The sequence below is a fragment of the Schistocerca piceifrons genome, chromosome 9, assembly GCF_021461385.2.
Source record: "Schistocerca piceifrons isolate TAMUIC-IGC-003096 chromosome 9, iqSchPice1.1, whole genome shotgun sequence".
NCBI classification, from domain to species: Eukaryota; Metazoa; Arthropoda; class Insecta; order Orthoptera; family Acrididae; genus Schistocerca; species Schistocerca piceifrons.
This window is the reverse complement of record NC_060146.1, coordinates 37,776,555-37,799,157: the sequence shown is the minus strand read 5'-3', so window position 1 is coordinate 37,799,157 and position 22,603 is coordinate 37,776,555. Positions and strand designations below refer to the sequence as shown.

Below are 22,603 nucleotides of genomic sequence, written 5' to 3'. Positions count from 1 at the left end.
GAACCTAAGGACATCACACACATCCATGTTCAAGGCAAGATTCGAACCTACGACTGTAGCGGTTCCAGGCTGTAGCACCTAGAACCGCTTGGCCACTCTGGCCGGCATTGAATTTTAAGAGAGGCAAAGAATATGGTATGACTACACTTTATGTGATCAGTTTGTATACGCCTACCGAGCGGGGTGTGGCGCAGTGGTTAGACACTGGACTCGCATTCGGGAGGACGACGGTTCAATCCCGCGTCCGGCCATCCTGATTTAGGTTTTCCGTGATTTCCCTAAATCGCTCCAGGCAAATACCGGGATGGTTCCTTTCAAAGGGCACGGCCGACTTCCTTCCCGTCCTTCCCTAATCCGATGAGACCAATGACCTCGCTGTCTGGTCTCCTTCCCCAAACAACCCCCCAGTTTGTATATGCTTCTATATCTGAGTAAGTCTGTAATTGGCTAAATTTACTATGCAGTATCAATTTTTACTAGAAGGTTCTCTGTTATGTATTTGTGTGAAGGTACTATAATTATTTGTGTAATATTTTTCTTGTTTATATAATTACATGTGTAACATTTATACTGTGTAATATTGACTTTTGTAATGCTTCAAATGATCCCTGAGGTCTCTACAACTATAAAAATCAATCAATCAATCAGTCATGACCTGAGTTCATATGCCTGTCCAGTTTCCATTTGACAACAGCTGGGTCCGCAAACACTGTTGCAGAAGTGTGCCTTTTTACCTGAAGTAGTCCATGAATCTCCACTGCCAAAAAATACCTACTCCAAACTACATCATTATTTTGCACACACACACACACACACACACACACACACACACACACACACACACATATACATACACACACCACTTTTTTCTGAGCTACACCTCAGGACGTACAACTTTGAAAATGTAATACACATGACATCCTGAAGTCAAAAGGAAATAACTATGTCTTAAAAAGCTTCAGAATTTAATAATGACCTCCGTAATTTGCCATGCTGGCACGGATTATGAAATCCTACAGAAAAAAGGGCAAAAACTAGAAGAGGTCCGTAGGTTTTTGATGATCAACAGTTTGTTAAAATGAACAAGTAGCAAAAGTATACGGCTGGAAAGTTTCGCCGGCCGAAACAGAATAAATATGGGCAGCAAGAGATCTAGGGACGGCTGACATTGTGTGAATACAGCAGGTAATATCAATGACAAGGAAAGATATAAGTTTAGATCAAGGCACTGCAACGATAAGAGGCTGTGACGTCAAGGCAGACGCGGGAAATACAGACCTCCGGCTCGGGTAGAAGCGAGGAACGTCGATTCAAAGTGTTAACTGTTTATGAAAAGAGAACTAAATAGAATTAAGACGCTGAATATGCTGAGAAAAGCGTGCAATGTTGCAGTAAATAATAGGCTAGACACTTAAGAAAGGCCTGCTGGCGATAGCTGGTCTAGAGACAAAGACAAAAAAAAAAAAAAAAAAAACTTTGGCAAAGTACAGCCTTATTTCAAATTCCAAACAACGGTATTTCTGTGGAGGCACCGAAACCGGATGAAAGTGTCATGAAACATTCTTCGGGTGCTCTTTATGCGTTACAAAACACTGGCACAACCTCACACAATCACACTACAGGTTCTTCAAGCCAGAAACAATATGGTCGTCCCTTACACGAGTCTGACGCCCAAGGTCATCCAAACACGGTAAAATATCACACATTTCGCCTTCGCGAATTGCGCATTTAGTTACAAAATAAATTTACGGTGTACTTATTCTAAGAGTTACGCCTGCCAAGTGTAGAGCTCATACTGTACCATTTCCGAAGATGATTCTCATGATGGGAGAACGCTTCAATGATCTGATACGGGCGAACTCCAGCGGCGCAATGGTTTCCCGTGACAGTGCGGCTGACGTCATCGTGATATCCCCGTGCTAGTTTGCCAAGCCAGGACAAATCCTTGGGCGCGCAGTGTTTTAGCCTATAGAGCGCTCGAACACTAATACGGTGTTGCCACTTTGAGAGTCGAACAGACCTTTCTCGCGAACCTTTCCAGTATGGGGTGCGATTGTAATACTACAAAGAAAGTAGTTCCCCCTCCTTTGTAGACCTGTTTCATTGTTATTTCGTTCAAGACAATGTTTTCACGTCGATAGCAGTTGGTGGTGTTTTCCAAAAAGGCAATACATTTTATTTTTCTGTGAAAAATGTGAGACGCCGTATCGAATGTTGTTATCAGATCGTATTTATGACACGTAACTACAGTCTCCTTAAAATATGTACATTGCAGCACTATTACTCTATAACTCATGTAACTGTCGTTGATGCTGGTAAAATTGTCTATTACACGGTACGTAACTGCGTACAGCGATGAAACGGAAACTTAATAAAAATCTCTTCGAAAGTGCTTTCGAGATTCTCATCTGAAAGTCGGAAATATGTTGAACTATAACACGACTAGAAAAACAAGGAGAATCTAATCTTCAAACACACATAGGTTTTATGGACTTCTGAGTAAACCTTCGATCGAGTAGATCGAAATACATCTTCATTAAAGTCTGCCCACCGTGCCTCCCAGGAGTAAACAAAAGCTTTTATCGTGAAAAAATAGTTTAAAATACAGGAGAGTAAATGACACTTGACATTATGTTCTCTTTCAAGGGCTCTTTTTAACATTTCCACTTACGATGTTCTTGAAAACCAGAAATCAGCGATTTATTCAGGAATTAAATTAGATAAACAAGCTAATTTATATGCACTATTATGTTCAGATGATAAAGTAAAAATAAAAGTGAAGATGATTTCCAGTTAGCAGTACATTGGCTAAACCAAATATCCACAAAATACAATCTTAAAATCTCATTAGATGCCACGAAAGTTATGGCATTTCATCATAAAATATCCAATACGATCGAAAATAGTAATTAACCACGAAGTAAATGAACAGTTGTCACATTTTAAACATTGTAATTATGATAACGATACACACGAAAAGTTGCACAATTTTCAAGCAATATGAGGAACTATAAACAAACCGGTTAACTACAGGATGCGAAAACATACAGATATAAAACTTCATGAAATTATAGCAATATCACAACTGATGTATGCAAGCGAGAGATTGATAAATAAAAAGGATGATGAACGAACTACAAACAGCAGAGATGAGATCTTTCAGTAAAGTGGCTGGCTGCACAAGAAAATACTCAATTAAAAGGGAAACCGGTCATAATAAGTTCAATGTGCATGCTACTAATCAGAATTAGCTAAATACAAATATAGATAGAAACAGACGGTGAAGTACATGAGAGACGAATGACTGAAAAATATTATATATAGTAAACCTGGAGGAATATTCAGGGAATTGCCAGGAACGATCATCCCAAGCAAAAAAGTCTAGTAAACAGCGGCTCTAAAATTCATACGTTATGAGTTATGAGCACTTGTTTTCTTCGCTACTCTGAAACAAATATCTTCTACTGAACATGAGTAAGTGCTCAAAATTCATAAGGTATGAATCTTAAAGAGAGCACATGTTTACAAGAATTTTTTGTTTGGAGTGATCGTTCCTCTCATTCCTGTCATATCCCTGAATATTGCTCCAGGGACACAATATATAATATGATTCAGTCATTCGTGCCTCATCCATTCCACATGCTGCTTCTATCTGTATTTGTATTTAGCTAATTTTTCATTACCATCAAGTACATTGAACTTATTATGAACGGTTTCCCTTTTAACTGAATATCCTTTTGTGTAGCCAGTTACTCTCCTGAAAGATATCATCTCTGCCACTTTTATTTTGTTCTCATCTTCATTTCTATTTATCTAATTTATCTATCTTTCGCCTTCTTCCTTGGAATCATCGTTCTTGTTATATCCATGAATATTGACTGTTCCTCCATGTGTGTGTGTGTGTGTGTGTGTGTGTGTGTGTGAGAGAGAGAGAGAGAGAGAGAGAGAGAGAGAGAGAGAGAGAGAGAGAGGGAGAGAGAGAGAGAGACAGAAATGAAATACTGGGAGTGAAAGGCTATTTACAATTTTTATAGAAACCATACTGAAGTTGTAAGGACATGAAAGGGAAGCAGTGGCTGAGAAGGGAGCGAGCGAGATTGGGTCGTAGCGTATCCCTGATGTTATTCAATCCTACACTGAGCAAGCAGTAAAGGAAAAAATAAAAGCTGCGATGCTTGCACATGAATCTGTAATTTTGTCAGAGACCGCAAAGAACTTGAAAGAGTAGTTGACTGGAATGGACAGTGTCCTGAAAAAGAGGTTATAAGACCAATATCATCGAAGTAAAATGAAGTAATGGAATGTAGCCGAACTAAATGAGGTGATGCTGAAGAAATTAGACACTAAAAATAGTAGAGTTCCACTATTTACCCGGCGAAACTGTGAAGACGACCGGAGTATAGAATATAAACTGCACACTAGCAAAAAACACGTTTCTGAAATCGGAAATATAACATCGAATTCACATTTGTGTGTTAAGGAACCTGTTCTGAAGGAATCGGTCTTGTGCGTGCACTCCAGTACGGATGTGAAACGCGGAAATCAGCATTTCAGACAAGAAGAGCACAGAAGCTTTGGAAATGATGGTTATATGTGAAGATCACGTAGCTAATGAGGTATAGCTGATTAGAACTGGGGAGAAAGAGCTTTATGGCATAATTTAGCTAAATAGAAGTGTTTAGTTGATAGGACTCATACTGAGGCACCAACGAATAATCAGTTTCGTAATGATGGGGAAATGTGCGGGTAAGAATTGAAGAGGGACACTACGAAATGAATACAGTAAGCAGATGCAGAAGGACGTTGGCTGCTGTAGCTATTCGGAGGTGAAGAGGCTTGCACTGGACAGAGTAGTTTGGAGAGCTGCACAAAAACAATTTTCGCACTGAAGATCACACCAAACAAACAAATTCCATGAGCCAAATTATGTTGCTTGTTTGCTGTTGCGGTCTTCAGTCCGAAAGACTGGTTTGACGTACCTCTCCGTTCTACTCCATCCTGTGGATGCCTTTTCATATCCGATTCACTACTGCAACCTACATCCTTTAAATCTGCTTACTGTATTCATCTCTTGTTCCACCTCTACGACTTTTACCTCGCACACTTCCCTCCAATACTAAATTGGTGATCCCTTGATGTCTCAGAATGTATCCCATCAACCGATCGCTTCTTCTAGCCAGGTTGTGCTACAAATTTGTTTTCTCCCCCAATTCTATGCAGTACCGGCTCACTAGTTACGCAATCTAGCCACCTATGTAAGAATAACAAATACAATTCTTAACTACACCTGTTCCCCTTTGGAAACAGCAACTCGGCTAAAGACTCGGAACCACACATTAATCTTTTTCGTACACTTGGTTACTACTATAAAAAATTCTTTAAAAATAAACAAACAGTGTTCGCACAGTCTACGATTACTGAAACAGATTTCTTACTTTATTTGAGAAAAAGTTCTAGAAATGTTGGTCCTTTTATTGAATCCTGAGCACAGTGATCGGCCCTTTCGTTCAGATGGACTGTTGTGTTCTTAGGTTACTTCTCTGAACACTTGAACTGCTCCGTTCGTACGCTACTTCTTCGAACATTATTACAATACCCCTGGTCGCCGCATTTCTCTCAGCTACAGAAACAAAGAGGGTGGTTATAGTGTTTCGAATGCTTGAGGTATATCAAGTTAACAACGACGACATGCCACTGCGAATTCATTGTCGCTCATTTCCTTGCACGGTTAATCGTGCCGTCAGTACGTTAGCCACCAGTTAAGAATTTAGACGCATCGTGCAGGATACCGTAATTATGTACTCTATCTAGATATAACGACACAGTATTGTTGGAACACTATCTCTGACCTCTTCTTTCTTAACAAACAGGAGATTAGTTCTTTTGGGACGCCAGGTAATTTTCCGTTTTAGTGGCATCCGCTCCGCTACACAAGTCACGGAGCGGGAATGATTATACAATATTTCCATCACAACCTGGAAAATTGTCTCTCCAGATTATACGAATAACTTCTTAAAGTTCACTTTCAGAGTGTTAAACGGTTTGATCTTTATCAGTATCTCCAGTGTCCTGAAACGTTGAAGCAAAATGTGGTAGCAATTTAACAATACGATAGATGACGAACTTGTGGATAGAAAACTTCCTGCACCATGTACCACAAATTCTTCATTCTTTTCATACCTGGCAGATAAAACGGCTAAGCTATTCTTTAACCGCCGCCCGCCAGAACATCTATTTCTACGGAACACAGTCTGCACTAAAGAGATGAAATGATCTTCAAACAGTCTTCCACTGCTTCTCTCCCCAATTGGTCTGTGTAGTAAATTGAGTTCTGTCCAACTGATACGATACCACCTCACAGATACATAAATCGAACATCCACCATCCTGCGTAGCGTGTATTTGGAAACCACAGTTCACTCCTCACATGACCTACAATGTGATAGAAACCAGTCAACTAGAAATGATATGCAGTAGAACAAACGTGAACAATTTATTTTTCAGTACATCAAATGGGACGCTGCGTCTTAAGTCAATCTTCTGTTAACAGCCGCAGAAAGGTGTATTTTTTTGTTTTATTACAATGTGAAAGGTTCGGAGAACCTATTAGATTTCTATTGAGGAAAGAACAAAGGAAGAACGTCAGCTGAACAACGATGGCGGGGGAAACTGATGGTTGCTTTGCGAAAGGAAACATTCAGACACTAATTTTAATCGCTTTTAACAAATTACGAAAAATTTAAACCTGGAGGACCAGACTGGAAAGCGAACTCAAAATTTTCACAATGTCAACAGAGTATGAGCTTTGACAAATTTTATACTCTCCAGCTTCTGGCGAGAGTTCACAAAATAGAAGTAACTTATTGAGTTTAAAAGTAGAATGCATATGATCATTATTTTGTGTATAAACTGATGAGACACAATGTAATGTTCCTAAACAGGCGAAAACATCCACTACTGTTTGGCTACAACAGTAACGATTGATCGCTAGAGTCAGGAAACAATCAAATATAATAAATTAACCTCTGAGAGTGATTTAACCCTTTGAATAAGAAAAATATGAAAAATACATACTTTCAAAATTTTTCACATAAAAGCTATACTATCGTAGTAAGTAACGAATACAAAAGGAAACATGCAAAAAGTAAACAATAAATTGTTTTAAGATGGTGGTTCCACTTTCTAATAAATTGTAAAATTTTTTACAAAATTAATCTTTGTTGTCATAGTATGGAATGAACATAAGAAGAAACACTTGGGCGTTTTCAACCAACAGTCATTTCATGTGATACATTTGAAAGTAAATTCGCACTTTTCCTTGACAAAATCCTACATTTCCATAAACTGAGAGCCTAATACAAATTACAATCACAAATAACGAGCAAAAATGGGTTAAATATTTAAGAAATTTTATATCAAAACTAGAAACTGGCCCAGTGGTTTGATTTAGATAATACTCACGCAAGCAGTAGTAGAAACTCAAATTTATGTAGCAATAACTTAGATACGCTTACTTTCAATGTCAACGACCTCCTCAATATGGCCACTATACATAAAATCCACATGTCAGGATTTCCTACATTCATTCAGCACAATTTCCACACCAACTGTTGCTTTGAAAACTGTAAGTGACTGCTATAATCCAGTTCATTCATGTAAGTGCCTCAGTGTAGCACTAGAAGTAATATAGATGATTTCATGGGAAAGAGACCGGTACTTCAAAATAATAACTCAAACAGTTAAATCAGAAGGAGTGAGAAAGAGGGAAGAGGCTCTGAGATGAGGACAAAAAGAGAGTGAGGATGAACAGAAAGGGTGAGGACGAGAGGAAAGAGTGTGAAGATGAGGGGAAAATGGGCAAAAATGAGGGAAAAAGTGAACATATGTTAAGTAAGGGTGAGAAACAAGATGGCGAGGACGAAGGAAAGGACAGTGAGGATGAATTTGATGAGTGTCAAGAAAAATATGGTGAAGGAAAAGCAGGTGGGGATGATGGTGAATTTCGCACATGACTAAGATGAATAAAAATGAGGTAGGGCGATTAGACAGTGATAAAGAAAACAGAGCAGGATGATAATCATGAAAAGTAGGTGCAGCAATATGATGGAGAGTGTAAGGACGATGGTAAGTATGGGGAGGATACTGCAGAAGTGGGAAAAGAGGAGGACTGATGGTGATGAAAAAGAGAGCAGGATGAGGAGAATGAGGACAAGGATGAAGGGAAAGAGACTAAGAATGAGAAAGAAGATAGCAAGGACAAAGAAAATGAAGATGAGGAAGAAGAAAATAAGAGCTAGAGTAAGGTAAATGAGGATGAAGATGAACATGACAAATGGCTAAGAAGACAAGAAAGAAGGCAAGGAGACAGGACAATTTCAAAGAAAATGGGGCATATTGTCGATGATGATGATGATGGAAGAGGGGGAGAAGAACGTAATGATGATGAAGTAGAGGGGTGATACTGGAGAAGGGGAAAAAAGAGGAGTTGATCAGGATTTAAAATATGAGAGAAGTATGACAGATGTGCAGTAGATCCTGAAGAACAGGGATGGGGCTGTGAAGAACACCGGGTGGCCGATGAAGAATGATAAAGAGGACAACAGATGAAGTGTCACTCGGACCAGCTCATCTCGCTGGGTGAGAGGCGGGCGGACAGCACAGTACCTGTGTGGGGCAGCGCGGCCGGCGAGCCCTCCTGGCGGGGGCGGCGCACCAGCAGCGTGGCGGCGGCGCCGTCGCGGCTGGGGCTCGGCGGGGGCGGCACCCCCACCCCCGCGCTGCCACGCGCCGGGCTGGGCGGGCAGGGAGCGGGTTCCAGCGGCAGCGGCATCGGGGGCGGCGGCGCGGGGGCGGGCGCGGGGGCCTGCGGCGGCTGCTGCTGCTGGGCCTGCTGCGGGGGCTGCGGCTGGGCCGCCGGGGGCTGGAGCTGCAGTTGTAGCTGGGGCTTGGCCGGCCCCTTACTGCTGTCACCAGTAAGAGGCCCAGTATGGACGTTTTTTGGACACGACTGCATGGGGCACGGGCAGCTCGGGTACTCTGCACAGCCCAAACCACAGTCCCCCTGGTCACGTCTCCGTACACACCTTCACTGCACTTCCTGCCACCATTAGCTGAGCAGTTTCTTCATCCACAGCTATCTACTTCTAGACTTGTGTATCACTTCAGCCTCCAATTCTACGGCAATTCTCCCAAGAACAGGTCGTTCTTTGATTGTGTAACCAGTACTTTCCACCAAAAGAGGCATTCGCCCTCTTGATCAAAGAGTTTCCCTTCATTATCACGACTGGAACATAACCATCCCAATCTCCCTTATTGCTACTCTCAAATCTCTGTGGCCAAAATTGTCACCAAAGCGACAAATGCCAGCTACGGCAATGGCATCTGTTCAAATTTGGCCACATGTTCCGTCAGTGGTGGTTACTAACATCTCTTGTATCCAGGTACTTGTCCAGTCTACATCTACATGTACATCCATATTCCGCAAGCTACCTGACGGTCTGAGGCGGAGGGTACCTTGAGTACCTCTATCGGTTCTCCCTTCTATTCCAGTCTCGTATAGTTCGTGGAAAGAAGGATTGTCGATATGCCTCTGTGTGGGCTCTAATCTCTCTGATTTTATCCTCATGGTCTCTTCGCGAGACATACGTAGGAGGGAGCAATATACTGCTTGACTCCTCGATGAATGTATGTTCTCGAAACTTCAACAAAAGCCCGTACCGAGCTACTGAGCGTCTCTCCTGCAGAGTTTTCCGCTGGAGTTTATCTACCATCTCCGTAACGCTTTCGCGATTACTAAATGATCCTGTAACGAAGCGCGCTGCTCTCCGTTGGATCTTCTCTATCTCTTCTATCAACCCTATCTGGTACGGATCCCACACTGCTGAGCAGTATTCAAGCAGTGGGCGAACAAGTGTACTGTAACCTACTTCCTTTGTTTTCTGATTGCATTTCCTTAAGATTCTTCCAACGAATCTCAGTATGGCATCTGCTTTACCGACGATCAACTTTATACGATCATTCCATTTTAAATCACTCCTAATACCTACTCCCAGATAATTCACAGAATTAACTGCTTGCAGTTGCTGGCCTGCAATATTGTAGCTAGATGATAAAGGATCTTTCTTTCTATGTATTCGCAGCACATTACACTTGTCTACATTGAGATTCAATTGCCATCCCTGCACCATACGTCAATTCGCTGCAGATCCTCCTGCATTTCAGTACAATTTTCCATTGTTACAACCTCTCGATATACCACAGCATCATCCGCAAAAAGCCTCGTTGAACTTCCGATGTTATTCACAAGGTCATTTATGTATATTGTGAATAGCAACGGTCCTACGACACTCCCCTGTGGCACACCTGAAATCACTCTTACTTCGGAAGACTTCTCTCCATTGAGAATGACATGCTGCGTTCTGTTATCTAGGAACTCTTCAATCCAATCACACAATTGGTCTGCTCTTGCTTTGTTCATTAAACGAGTGTGGGGAAGTGTATCGAACGCCTTGCGGAAGTCAAGAAACACGGCATCTACCTGTGAACCCGTATCTATGGCGCTCTGAGTCTCGTGGACGAATAGCGCGAGCTGGGTTTCACACGATCGTCTTTTTCGAAACCCATGCTGATTCCTACAGAGTAGATGCCACAGTGTACTCTCGTTATCTGAGGGAGGGGGACATTACTGTTTTCGTCCAATGAGCATATTACATTCGACAGAATGTCATCCAGAGCTCACCGTGAACTACAGTAGCGTGACAGAACATCTAATGTGTGTTATTTATTGATCACTCGCCGAATACCAGCTGCAACCCGACACTATCGGAGTTCCAGTTGTTGACACCCAATTAACACCAGATAAAGGCTGTGTCAATAAACATTACATATTTGAAATAACCGACAGTTTCAGAAAATCTTCCTGTCTCTATTTACACTACTGTCCAAAGGAATTTCTGGTGTCTGTGATCATAAACTGAAGACCATGCAATACTTACTAGCTGCCATGACATCCTCTGAGATCAGCACCACTTTATGTGGTACAGCAGGTCGTACGGTCAGCTACCCACTCCCCCAGCTTATACCAGCGGTCCGTACCTTGGGTATGCTACTTCTCATCTAATTAGGTCTTCAGTTGGCCTCACGAGGCTGAGTGACGTAATGCCAGTCCTACCAACAACTGCAAATCTTGACAATACAGGGAAATTAAACCCAGTCCTCCGCATGGCAGCGAGGCATGCTGACGGTTCAGCTACCGAGGCTGAGCCGTTGCCCAGTGGTCAAGCACACTAAGCGTCAAGACGAAAATGCAAATAGAAAGAGTCAGCAATCGTTAAAAATTGTCCACTTCGGTAGCTGAGTTATCAGTGCATGTAACTGCCGTGCAGAAGACCTCGGTTCGATTCTCGGTACTGCGAGGGACTTTCCCTTGATAGGAGGCTGCCTCGTGAAGCCACTTCAGGATGTGACGGGACTTTGCGGCTCCGAGCTCTAGCAAGTCAACAAAGTTCGGCAGATCACTTTACTGACGCCCATGTCTCTCCATACCGTATCCAAATGACGACGTATGGCAGATGAAGACACAGCGGTCCCTTTTTTTTCAAATCACTGCAAATTACTGTCAAAACTTTCCAATAAACTGGAATTATGCTGTCTGTGCAGGAAAAGAGTACATCCTAATTCAGAGGGGAACATAATTTACATCAGATCCATTATGTACAAGCAGTATTTTAGTTGTGAGCAGTGTGCGGCCACCAAGTGAAGTTCAGAATGTGGTGCCACAACATACCCCAACTGGCCTCATAAGCAGGCTAGAATCTTCAGTGTCCCTATGCAGGCCAGGCACTGCTCGCCAGTCTTGCTTACAAAGTGACGCTTCGAGGCTTTATAGTCCAAAGACACACGAAACACTCATCGTAGGTCATGAGTGACTACTCCGCAACACGACTGGTGTGTGGTCTCAACTGCAAGACTTACAGCTGCCTCTGAATTCGAAGTTCCCCTGCATCCGTTGTATCAGGCAGGTCGACAGCAGTGGGTCTGTATGGCAGGTGATCAGACAGGACTCTTTATTGTGTGGTTTTTGTCATCAGTCGTTCGGCTCGTTTGCAGCTGCCTTGCACCTCTCACAATCTTAAGCTGATCTTTACATCTCTACTTAACCGCTACATTCAACATTCTCTATAACCTGCCAGTTCCTGAATGCCGTACCAGGTGCCCTCTAACCCACCCTTCCTCTAGTATGTATCCTCCAGAACCTTCTTTCCTCGACCGCCCTTTTCAGTACTTCGTCATATTGCATTTCATCGATCAACTTCATTTTTAACGTTCATCGGCACAACCACATTTCAAACAGTTTCTGTTTTCTCCTCTCTGGATATCAGAAGATGCTCGTTTCATTTACATTCTATGCTCTGAACCAGACGCACACTTTTGGCGGCGGTTTTATTTGTCTCTTCCAGCCTACCTGTGCTATCTTCCTTTCTTCAGCCTCCCCGTTTAATTTTACTTCCTATATAGGAGAATTCTCTTACACTTCTCCCCCCACCCCGTCGTTTCCTATTTTAATGTTAAGCAAGTCATTGTACGAGTATTATTCATCATCTTGGTCCATGCTCTGTTTATCACCAAGCCATATTCTGTCCTGCCTGTTCCTTTCAGTAACTTCTCTAAATCCTTTCTACATACGGTATTTTGGAGATATCAAGTGATAACTGAGCTGTGAATGAATAGACAGACTGTTCTCACCACAGATGGATCCGGCTCTAGTTTGTAGAAAAACTCTGGCCGCAAATTCTTCCGGGGAAAAGTTGAGGCGGCTAGAATCCCAGAGACGTCGCAGAAAGATACCAGTTTAGTGATGCTGGGTCTTTATGGGGAACGCGTCATGTTGCAGTGGTGTAGAGAGCTTTCCGTCTTCTTTCATGGTGGGAAGAATTCTGTAAGGTTAAGATACAAGAAAACTCTATACTGCGACCGAAAGTACAGCTATTAAGATTTGGAGGTGGTCCATAATTTCTCTTCATGGATTATAATGCCCGTTCGCACTGATCTGCCATTGAGGATTAATTTATTGTAGGTGAAGATATCCACACCATGGACTGACTAGTGAGTTTCACGAATACGAATAACTTTTGTCATCGGTCTCCTGACCGGTTCGGCGCAGTATGACACGATTTCCTCTCCCACGTCAAGCACGGAATCTTACGGAGCATTTGTAGGATGCACAAGGGGAAGTCGGAATTGCAGTCCTTCCACCAGCACCTACATAGATTTTTCCGCTCAAGGACAGTATCGATTTCAAATAACCCTCTGAACCACCTAGCAGAAAGCATGCTCCAACGTCGCCAAGCACGTATAACATCTAGGTGTAATCAAATCCTCGATTAACTGTTTGTTCCTTGTTTTGATTTTTTAAAATCTTTTGCTTCATAACTTTCTTTTATTTTCAACTTTTGGAAACTGTTTTACAGCAAATAACTTGTGATTACAGTTTACGTTATCCTGTAATCTTTCTACCACCGTGTTCAGGAAATATAATCTCATTTGCTGATTATGGTCAACATTTGAACACTCAGGTATGTGGAGGGGTTTTTTTCTCCTCCTCCTCCTCCTCCTCCTTCTTCTTCTTCTTCGCGTCAAGGAGTAGCCCTTGTCGCCGGCCGGAGTGGCCGTGCGGTTATAGGCGCTACAGTCTGGAACCGCGTGACCGCTACGGTCGCAGGTTCGAATCCTGCCTCGGGCATGGATGTGTGTGATGTCCTTAGGTTAGTTAGGTTTAAGTAGTTCTAAGTTCTAGGGGACTGATGACTACAGTAGTTAAGTCCCATAGTGCTCAGAGCCATCTGAACCATTTAGTAGCCCTTGTCACGATCTCAGTCGATCAAAATCATGATCTATTACCCTGTGGTTCGTAGTTCAATACTTGTTTTCTTGTTCTTCCTATGGGTATATACTGAAGCCCTTTTACTCTGTTTTCCTCTATTAACTCGTTAAATGAATAAATTACCCACTCACATCTGATGTTTACATTTCTTATCTGATCCCTCAGACTGCAAACTTTCACACATCTCATACGTTCCATTTCAAAGACCTGCACACGCATTTCGTCTTGCTTTCGTGTTGTCCTCTAGTATGACATGTACATCAAGCCAGGTGCGGCCAATACTTTGCAATTTCTTTTTCTCCACACTTCACAGCCTAGTGTTTTCTGTGTACTCTGCTACACATTATATTATATTTCGTTAATTTATTCCGTATTTTATTTTCAAGTTGGTAGCAGAATGACAACCTAGGAAGTTAAAAATTGGAAATTTTTTTCCAGAACATGACAGTTTGGCGGTATTTGGAACGCACTGGATACCTTCCTTCAAAGGCGTAAACCTACCGGCGCTAATATCTACCCTTACGTGAATGTTGACCAGAGTAAATGAAGGCTGGATATCGGAAACACTCGGAACACAGCTGTGTCAAAATACTGCACAGCTCACTGGTGGCGGAAGCACACTATGCTACGCATCATACGACCCGTTGCTGTTTCAGACCAAGCAGCATTCACCTGTCGTCCAGCATGCTACATGCTGAGTTAGGTACGACAAAAATAATAAGCTTGCGAAATTTTGGACCTGAACCATGCATACATCAACCGACACACATCCCCAAGTAGCGAACATGCGCAGCGGGCAATCAGGCTGGTATTTAAGCAGACAGAAGAGCAGCAACAGAAGCGTGACCAAGCGACGGGATGTCAGAACACACTCAGGTAAGGCACGGTTACGAGCACATACAGATGGGTAAACACGCAAACTACAGTACCACGATCATGCATTACATCTACACTGATCAAGCTTTGGAAGAGATACTGCATGCAAACAGCAAGCATTAGTTAAGAATGCTTTTACAAGAAACAATAGCAGAAGGGGAAAGCTACTAGCAAAAGCGAACTGTGACGGTGAGTTGTGAGACGTACACCGCCATCGGTCGTTCTCTGCCACAGTCGGCTCATCGCAGGATGAAAGAAGTGCGAAAAGTAAAGGGACACCTATTTTGGCTTAGGTGCACAACAATTATTTTCGGAAAATGGCGATCAAACTTTCGATTCGACTTTATTAGTCCACTCGCAAAAGCAAGTGAGTTGATAGTGTCGGTTACACCGTCAGCGAGATCGCACCGCTAGTTCCTGCTACTAATAAGGCGAGTAAACAGTTCGCTTGTTACATATTTTTTCGAGCTTCAAACAGGAGCGACTAATTTCGCTTGTTACATATTTTTTCGAGCTTCAAACAGGAGCGACTAATTTTCAGTTACCTGCGTAGTTATTTCTTGCGTGTTCGAGTGCTTACTAGGCACAATCTTTTATTTCAACAACAGTGTAGTGTACATTAACGCCGTTACTATCGACCTCTCGCTTCCCACGCCCGGGTTCCCGGGTTCGATTCCCGGCGGGGTCAGGGATTTTCTCTGCCTCGTGATGACTGGGTGTTGTGTGATGTCCTTAGATTAGTTAGGTTTAAGTAGTTCTAAGTTCTAGGGGACTGATGACCATAGTTGTTAAGTCCCATAGTGCTCAGAGCCATTTGAACCATATATCGACCCTCGTATCGTACATGCTTTTGTTTGTTTGGTTAGAACAGCTTCAGTGTCGGTTACACCGTCAGTGAGAGCACATTGCTGTGGCCGCCCCGGGTACTGCCTGCACTGAGGTTGACCCCTCACCAGTGGTCGAGTGGGAGATCATTCCAAAGTCTGGCAGGCAGCGAAAACCTTTCCGAGGGGCCGATCGTAGGGCCTCCCCGGTTCGTTTGACGGAAAGGTTTCGGGCGTTATCTGTGGCTGACGACGTCTCTCAGCTGGATGCAGTCGTCCACCCTGTTCGAGAGGAAGCTTCTCGGCCCGCAAGGTCTCAGCATTCACAGAGGGTGTGTTTGCCGGTAGTTGGGAGCTCCAACGTTATGCGCGTAATGGGGCCCTTAGGAACATGGCTGCCGAGGTGGGCAAGGAAGCCAGTGTGCATTCCGGGGGGAGTCATTCCGGACGTGGGAAGGGTGCTTCCGGATGCCATGAAGAGTACAGGGTGCAGCCAACTGCAGGTGGTGGCTCATGTCGGTACCAATGACGTGTGTCGCTTTGGATCGGAGGAGATTCTGTCTGGTTTCGGGCGGCTACCGGAAATGGTAAAGACTGCCAGTCTTACTTCCGAGCTTAAGGCGGAGCTCACCATCTGTAGCATCGTCGATAGAAGCGACTGTGGTCCTTTGATGCAGAGCCGAGTGGAGGGTCTGAATCAGAGGCTCAGGCGGTTCCGTGAGCGTGTAGGCTGCAGATTCCTTGACTCGCGCCATCGGGTGGTGGGTTTCCGGGTTCCGCTTAATAGGTAAGGAGTCCACTACACAAAGGAGGCGGCTACACGGGTAGCGGGGGCTGTGTCGAAGGGGCTGGGCGGTTTTTTAGGTTAGAGGGTCTCACGGAATCACAGAAGGGGCGTCCGCCTAAAAGTCGGCAGTTAAAATACAGTAAGGTACTTGTAGAAACGATTGGTATTGTAGTTGTAAATTGTCATAGCTGTGTTGGGAAAGAAGCAGAGCTCCAAGCCCTAATACAAAGCACTGAAGCTCAAATAGTTCTAGGTACAGAGAGCTGGCTAAAGCCGGAAATAAGTTCAGCCGAAATTTTTTCAACCGATCTAACAGTGTTCAGAGAGGAGAGATTAAATACAGTTGGTGGTGGAGTATTTATTGCTGTCAGAGGTAGTTTGCCTTGTAGCAGAAACTAAAGTAGATAGTTCGTGTGAAATAGTATGAGTAGGGGTTATACTTGATAGTCGGACTAAACTATTGATTGGATCGTTTTACCGACCCCCCGACTCAGAAGAAATACTTGCTGAACAATTCCAACAAAACTTGAGTCTCATTTCAAATAGGCGTCCCACTCATACAACTACAGTCGGTGGTGACTTCAATATACCCTCGATATGTTGGAAAAATTACACGTTTAAAGCCGGCGGCAGGCATAAAACGTCATCCGAAATTGTACTGAATGCTTTCTCAGAAATTAGTTCATGCGCCCACTCGAAGCGTAAATGGTTATGAAAGAACACTTGACCTCTTAGCAGCAAATAATCCTGGACAAATAGTGAGTATTGTGACCAACACAGGGATTGGCGACCACAAGGCAGTTGCTGCTAGGCTGAATACCGTAACACCTACAACCATCAAAAAGAAACGCAAAGTATATCTGTTTAAAAAAATTGATAAAAATGCTCTTAACGCCTTTTTAAGAGACAGTCTTCACTTCTTCCGATCTATAAGTAAGTCTAGAAAAGTTGTGGAATGTTTTCAAAGAGATACTATCGACAGCAAATGAGATACATATACCACATAAATTCATAAGTGGTGGTACTGGTCCCGCATGGTACAAAAAACGCGTCAGATCGTTGTTGCAGAAGCAACGAAAAAACATGCCAAATTTAAAAGAACGCAAAATCCCCAAGATTGGCAAAGTTTTACAGAAGTTCAAAATATAGCGCGTACTTCAATGCGAGAGTCTTTCAATCAATTCTGTCTCGAAACCTGGCAGAAAACCCAAAGAGATTCTGGTCATACATACAGCACACCAGTGGCAAGACGCAATCAATACCTTCACTGCGCGATAACAACGGTGAAGTCACTGATGACCGTGCCACTAAAGCAGAGTTATTAAGACGAAGTAAATATTCCTGAATTCCAATCAAGAACAACTGCCAAGATGAGAAACATAGAAGTAGATATCCTCGGTGTAACAAAGCAGCTTAAATCACTTAATAAAGGCAAGGCCTCCGGTCCAGATTGTACACCAGTCAGATTCCTCTCAAAGTATGCTGATAAAATAGCTCCATATTTAGCAACTATATACAACCGCTCGTTCACAGAAAGTTCCGTACCTAAAGACTGGAAAATCGCTCAAGTCACACCAATACCCGATTTGCAGCAGTATTTTGGAACATATACTGTATTCGAACATTATTAAGTAACTCGTAGAAAAGATTTATTGACCATAGCACGGTTTCAGAAAACATCGTTCTTGTGAAACACAACTAGCTCTTTATACTCATGAAGAAATGAGTGCTATCGAAAGGGGATGTCAAATAGATTCCATATCTTTAGATTTCCGGAAGGCTTTCGACACCGTTCCTCACAAGCGTCTTCTACCCGAACTGCGTGCCTACGGAGTATCGCCTCAGTTGTGCGACTGGGTTTGTGATTTCCTGTCAGAAAGGTCACAGTTCGTAGTAATAGACGGAAAGTCATCGAGTAAAACAGAAGTAATATCCGACGTACCCCAAGGAAGTGTTATAGGTTCTCTATTGTTCCTGATCTATATTAACGACATAGGAGACAATCTGAGTAGCCGTCTTAGATTGCAGATGATGCTGTCATTTACCGTCCTGTAAAGTCATCAGATGATCAAAACGACTTGCAAAATGATTTAGATAAGATATGTGTATGGAGCGAAAAGTGGCACTTGACCCTGAATAAAGAGAAGTGTGAAGTTATTCACATGAGTACTAAAAGAAATCAGCTAAATTTCGATTACGCGATAAGTAACACAAATCTGATGGCTGTAAATTCAGCTAAATAGTTAGGGATTACAATTTAAAAAAACCTAAATTGGAAGGATCACACAGATAATATTGTGGGTAGAGCAAATCAAAGACTGCAATTCATTGGCAGAACACTCAGAAGGTGCAACAGGTCTACTAAAGGGACTGATTACAACAGGCTTGTCCGCCCTATTCTGGAGCATTGCTGTGCGGTGTGGGATCCGCATCAGGTGGGACTGATGGATGACATCGAAAAAGTATAAAGAAGGGCAGCTCGTTCGACTCGTTCGATATTATCGGGAAATAGGGGAGACAGTGTCACAGGCATGATACATACGTAAATTGGAGTGGCAATCATTAAAACAAAGGGGTTTTTCGTTGCGACGGGCTCTTCTTATGAAACTTTAATCACCAGTTTTCTCCTCTGATCGCGAAAACATTCTGTTGCCACCCACCTACATAGGGAGAAATGATTATCACGATAAAATAAGAGAAATCAGGGCTCACAAAGTGCTCGTTTTTCCCGGCGCCGTTCGAGAGTGGAACAGTAGAGAGACAGCTTAAAGGTGGTTCATTGAACCCTCTGCCAGGCACTTCATTGTGAATAGCAGAGTAATCACGTAGATGTGGATGTAGATAACGCAGTAGGTAAGAGCACAATTTCGAAATTTCAACCCCCGCCCCCCCGCTGTTCAAATCCAACCTAACGTCTTGTTTTTCGTTCATTGTCGCGTAAGTATGTGACATCAATTTTTTTGTGACATTGTGAAACACACTGAAGCGCCAAAGAAAGTGGTATAGGCATGCATATTCAAATACAAAGGCGTGTAGAGGCAAAATACGGCGCTGAGGTTGGCAACATCATCGATATGGGCTTTTGCTACGGTCGCAGGTTCGAATCCTGCCTCGGGCATGGATGTGTGTGGTGTCCTTAGGTTAGTTAGGTTTAAGTAGTTCTAAGTTCTAGGGGACTGATGACCTCAGAAGTTAAGTCCCATAGTGCTCAGAGCCATTTGAACCATTTGATATGGACTTTTGGAGCCGAAGGCCCACTCGTGTACCCTTGATGACTGCACGACACGAAGTTTTACGCTTCGCCTGGGCCCGTCAACACCGACAATGGACTGACGATTGGAAACATGTTGCCTGGTCGGATGAGACTCGTTTCAAATTGTATACAGCGGATGGACGTGTACGGGTATGGAGACAACCTCATGAATCCATGGACCCTGCATGTCAGCAGGGGACTCTTCAAGCTGGTGGAGGCTCTGTAATGTGTGTGAAATCTTATGGGACTTAACCGCTAAGGTCATCAGTCCCTAAGCTTACACACTACTTAACCTAAATTATCCTAGGGACAAACACGCACACCCGTGCCCGAGGGAGGACTCGAACCTCGGCCGGGACCAGCCGCACAGTCCATGACTACAGCGCCTGAGACCGCTCGGCTAATCCTGTGCGGCGCTCTGTAATGGTGTGGGGGCATGTGCAGTTGGAGTGACATGGGACCCCTGGTACATCTAGGTACGACCGTGACAGGTGACGCGTACGTAAGCATCCAGTCTGATCACCTGCATCCATTCATGTCCATTGTGCATTCCGACGGACTTGGGCAATTCCAGCAGTACAATGCGATACCGCACACGTCCAGAATTGTTATGGATTGACTCCAGGAATACTCTTCTTGAGTTTAAACACTTCCGCTGGCCACCAAACTCCCCAGCATGAACATTATTCAGCAAATCTGGGATGGCTTGTAGTGTCCTATTCAGAAGAGATCTCCAACCCCTCGTGCTCTTATGGATTGATGAACATTATTCAGCAAATCTGGGATGGCTTGTAGTGTCCTATTCAGAAGAGATCTCCAACCCCTCGTGCTCTTATGGATTGATGGACACTCTGCAGGGTACGTGGTGTCATTTCCCTCCAGCACTACTACATACATTTGTCGAGCCCATGCCACGTCGTGTTGCGGCACTTCCGCGTGCTTGCGGGGGCCCTCCACGATATTAGGCAGGTGTACCTGTTTCTTTGGGTAGTAATTGAATACGCATGCCTATACCGGTTTCTTTGGCGCTTCGCTGTATAACCCTGCCTGGTGACCATGTATTTATAAACGGCAGTATACACTTGCAGGTGATAACGACTAACTAGCGGTAACACCCCCCCCCCGCCCCCCCCCGCCCCCCCCCCCCCGCAAGTCAGCAGCGCATATCGTGGTGGAAATAAACGGTGACATTGCTCTACGAGTGACACATATCCATGGTGCAACCTAAGAACGCGCAGGAACTGCATCTTCACAATCATACAAGCAGGGGGAGGACCACGCAGTAATTTGGAAACGCTTAGAGGCGAACGAGGTCTGAAGAGTTGGTGGAGCTGTAAATAAGGTCTGTAATTTATGTGCTAATGCAACGCGATAGCCGGCAACAGGTGGCCCCTAATCTCTCCTCGTACAAAATAGGCCGAGCCAAGTTGCTTCGTTGAAAGGCACAAAAGTCGCCGTTAAGTAGCCTGCGCCAAACGATGGCGTTAAGATATTATCTACGGGGAAAGAGTTGTGGGGGGGGGGGGGGGAGGGGGGGGGGGAAGCCGAACGGGGAAGGTTTGTCTCAAATCTAGTCGTATACGCCGAATCTATCACAGCTCGGAACCACGAGTACTTAGCAAATAAACTGTGTAGCCAATAATCCTTCTTAGTGTATTATTTGTAGTTTCGCTTTAATCTCACCAAATAGTTGGCAAATATCATCATCATCATCATCATCATCATCATCATCATACCTGGACTTGTTGCTAACGCAGCAGTAATACAATTATGAGTCTCCAAAACAAAATTCTTGGCCGTTGTGTGTCAAAAACAATGCCCATGTTTCAACACTACAAAATTATCTAAGAATGCCGTGACGGAAAGCAACGCCACTAAAAAAAGTTATTTCATTAACAGATGATGACACCTTTCGTTGATTCGTTAAGGAGACGGTGATATGGTCATTTTATCACCAAGGAGTAACGGTATAACACAGAATGAATATTACTTACAGGGACGAACTTCAGTATTTGATTCCTGACAGCAAAAGAAATTTTAAAAAGGTTGATATCAATATACGCCCAGAACGGAGAGTGACCCTGCGTAAAAAAGGAAAATATAACATGGTGCTAATTTATAATTAATAAACTGATATTTGCCACCGTCGATGGCACTGAAGGTCAGATTCCACACAATACAGACGGTCTCCATTCCTTCCAAATTAAGTGAGAAGGTCAGGTGTGGCTTGGATTCAAAAGAACAGTGTTCAACTGAGACATTTACGCCGAATAAATTAATAAGAGAACAAAACAGATCAGAACACTGTTGCAAAATCAACGACAAAAGCACACCACATTTTTTTAAAAAAGACGCAGTATCTCCAAGATAAGCGACGTTTTACCGAACTCGAAACGTAGTGCGGATTTCCACATGCTTTTAATACCTTCCACAACAAAACTCTATCTGGAAATCTGACAGAAAAGTAAAATACACCAGCGGCAAAACGCAGTCAATACCATTATTGCAGAATTAAGGCTGTGAGGACGGGCCGTGAGTCGTGTTTCGGCCGCTCCGATGGTAGAACACTTGCCCGCGAAAGGCAAAGGTCCCGAGTTCGAGTCTCGGTCCAGCACACAGTTTTAATCTGCCAGGAAGTTTCAACTTTTAAGAAGATTGTGCAATAGTGTTCACCAAAAAAGATCCGATCTGTGGCAGACAGGAAACTGGCTCTTCTACGACGACAACACACATGCACATGCAAATACAGCCATCTCTGTTGGACAGTTTTTGGCATGGTTCCGCTGCTCCACGCACCTTACTCTCCTGACCTGGCTCCACGCATGAAAGGGCACAGATTTGACAACATTGAAAAGTGAAGAAAAAACCGAGGGAGGAGCTGTCAGCCATTTCTAAAGATGGCTGCAAAAAAATTTTCGAACAATGGAAACACAAGTGGGACAACTGTATTCGTTGTAATGCAGAGAATTTTGAAGGGGATGA

The 22,603-nt window shown here is 43.5% G+C and overlaps 1 protein-coding gene across 1 annotated transcript in view; it reads right to left on the bottom strand.

Annotated features, from left to right (window-relative positions):
* LOC124716674 (basic proline-rich protein-like) overlaps positions 1 to 22,603 on the bottom strand; it is a 124,986-nt gene that overhangs the window by 38,288 nt on the left and 64,095 nt on the right. Inside the window, exon 4 of the mRNA XM_047243212.1 lies at positions 8,664 to 9,035. Coding sequence (XP_047099168.1) covers positions 8,664 to 9,035 — 372 coding nt within the window. The remainder of the gene's footprint in view (positions 1 to 8,663; positions 9,036 to 22,603) is intronic.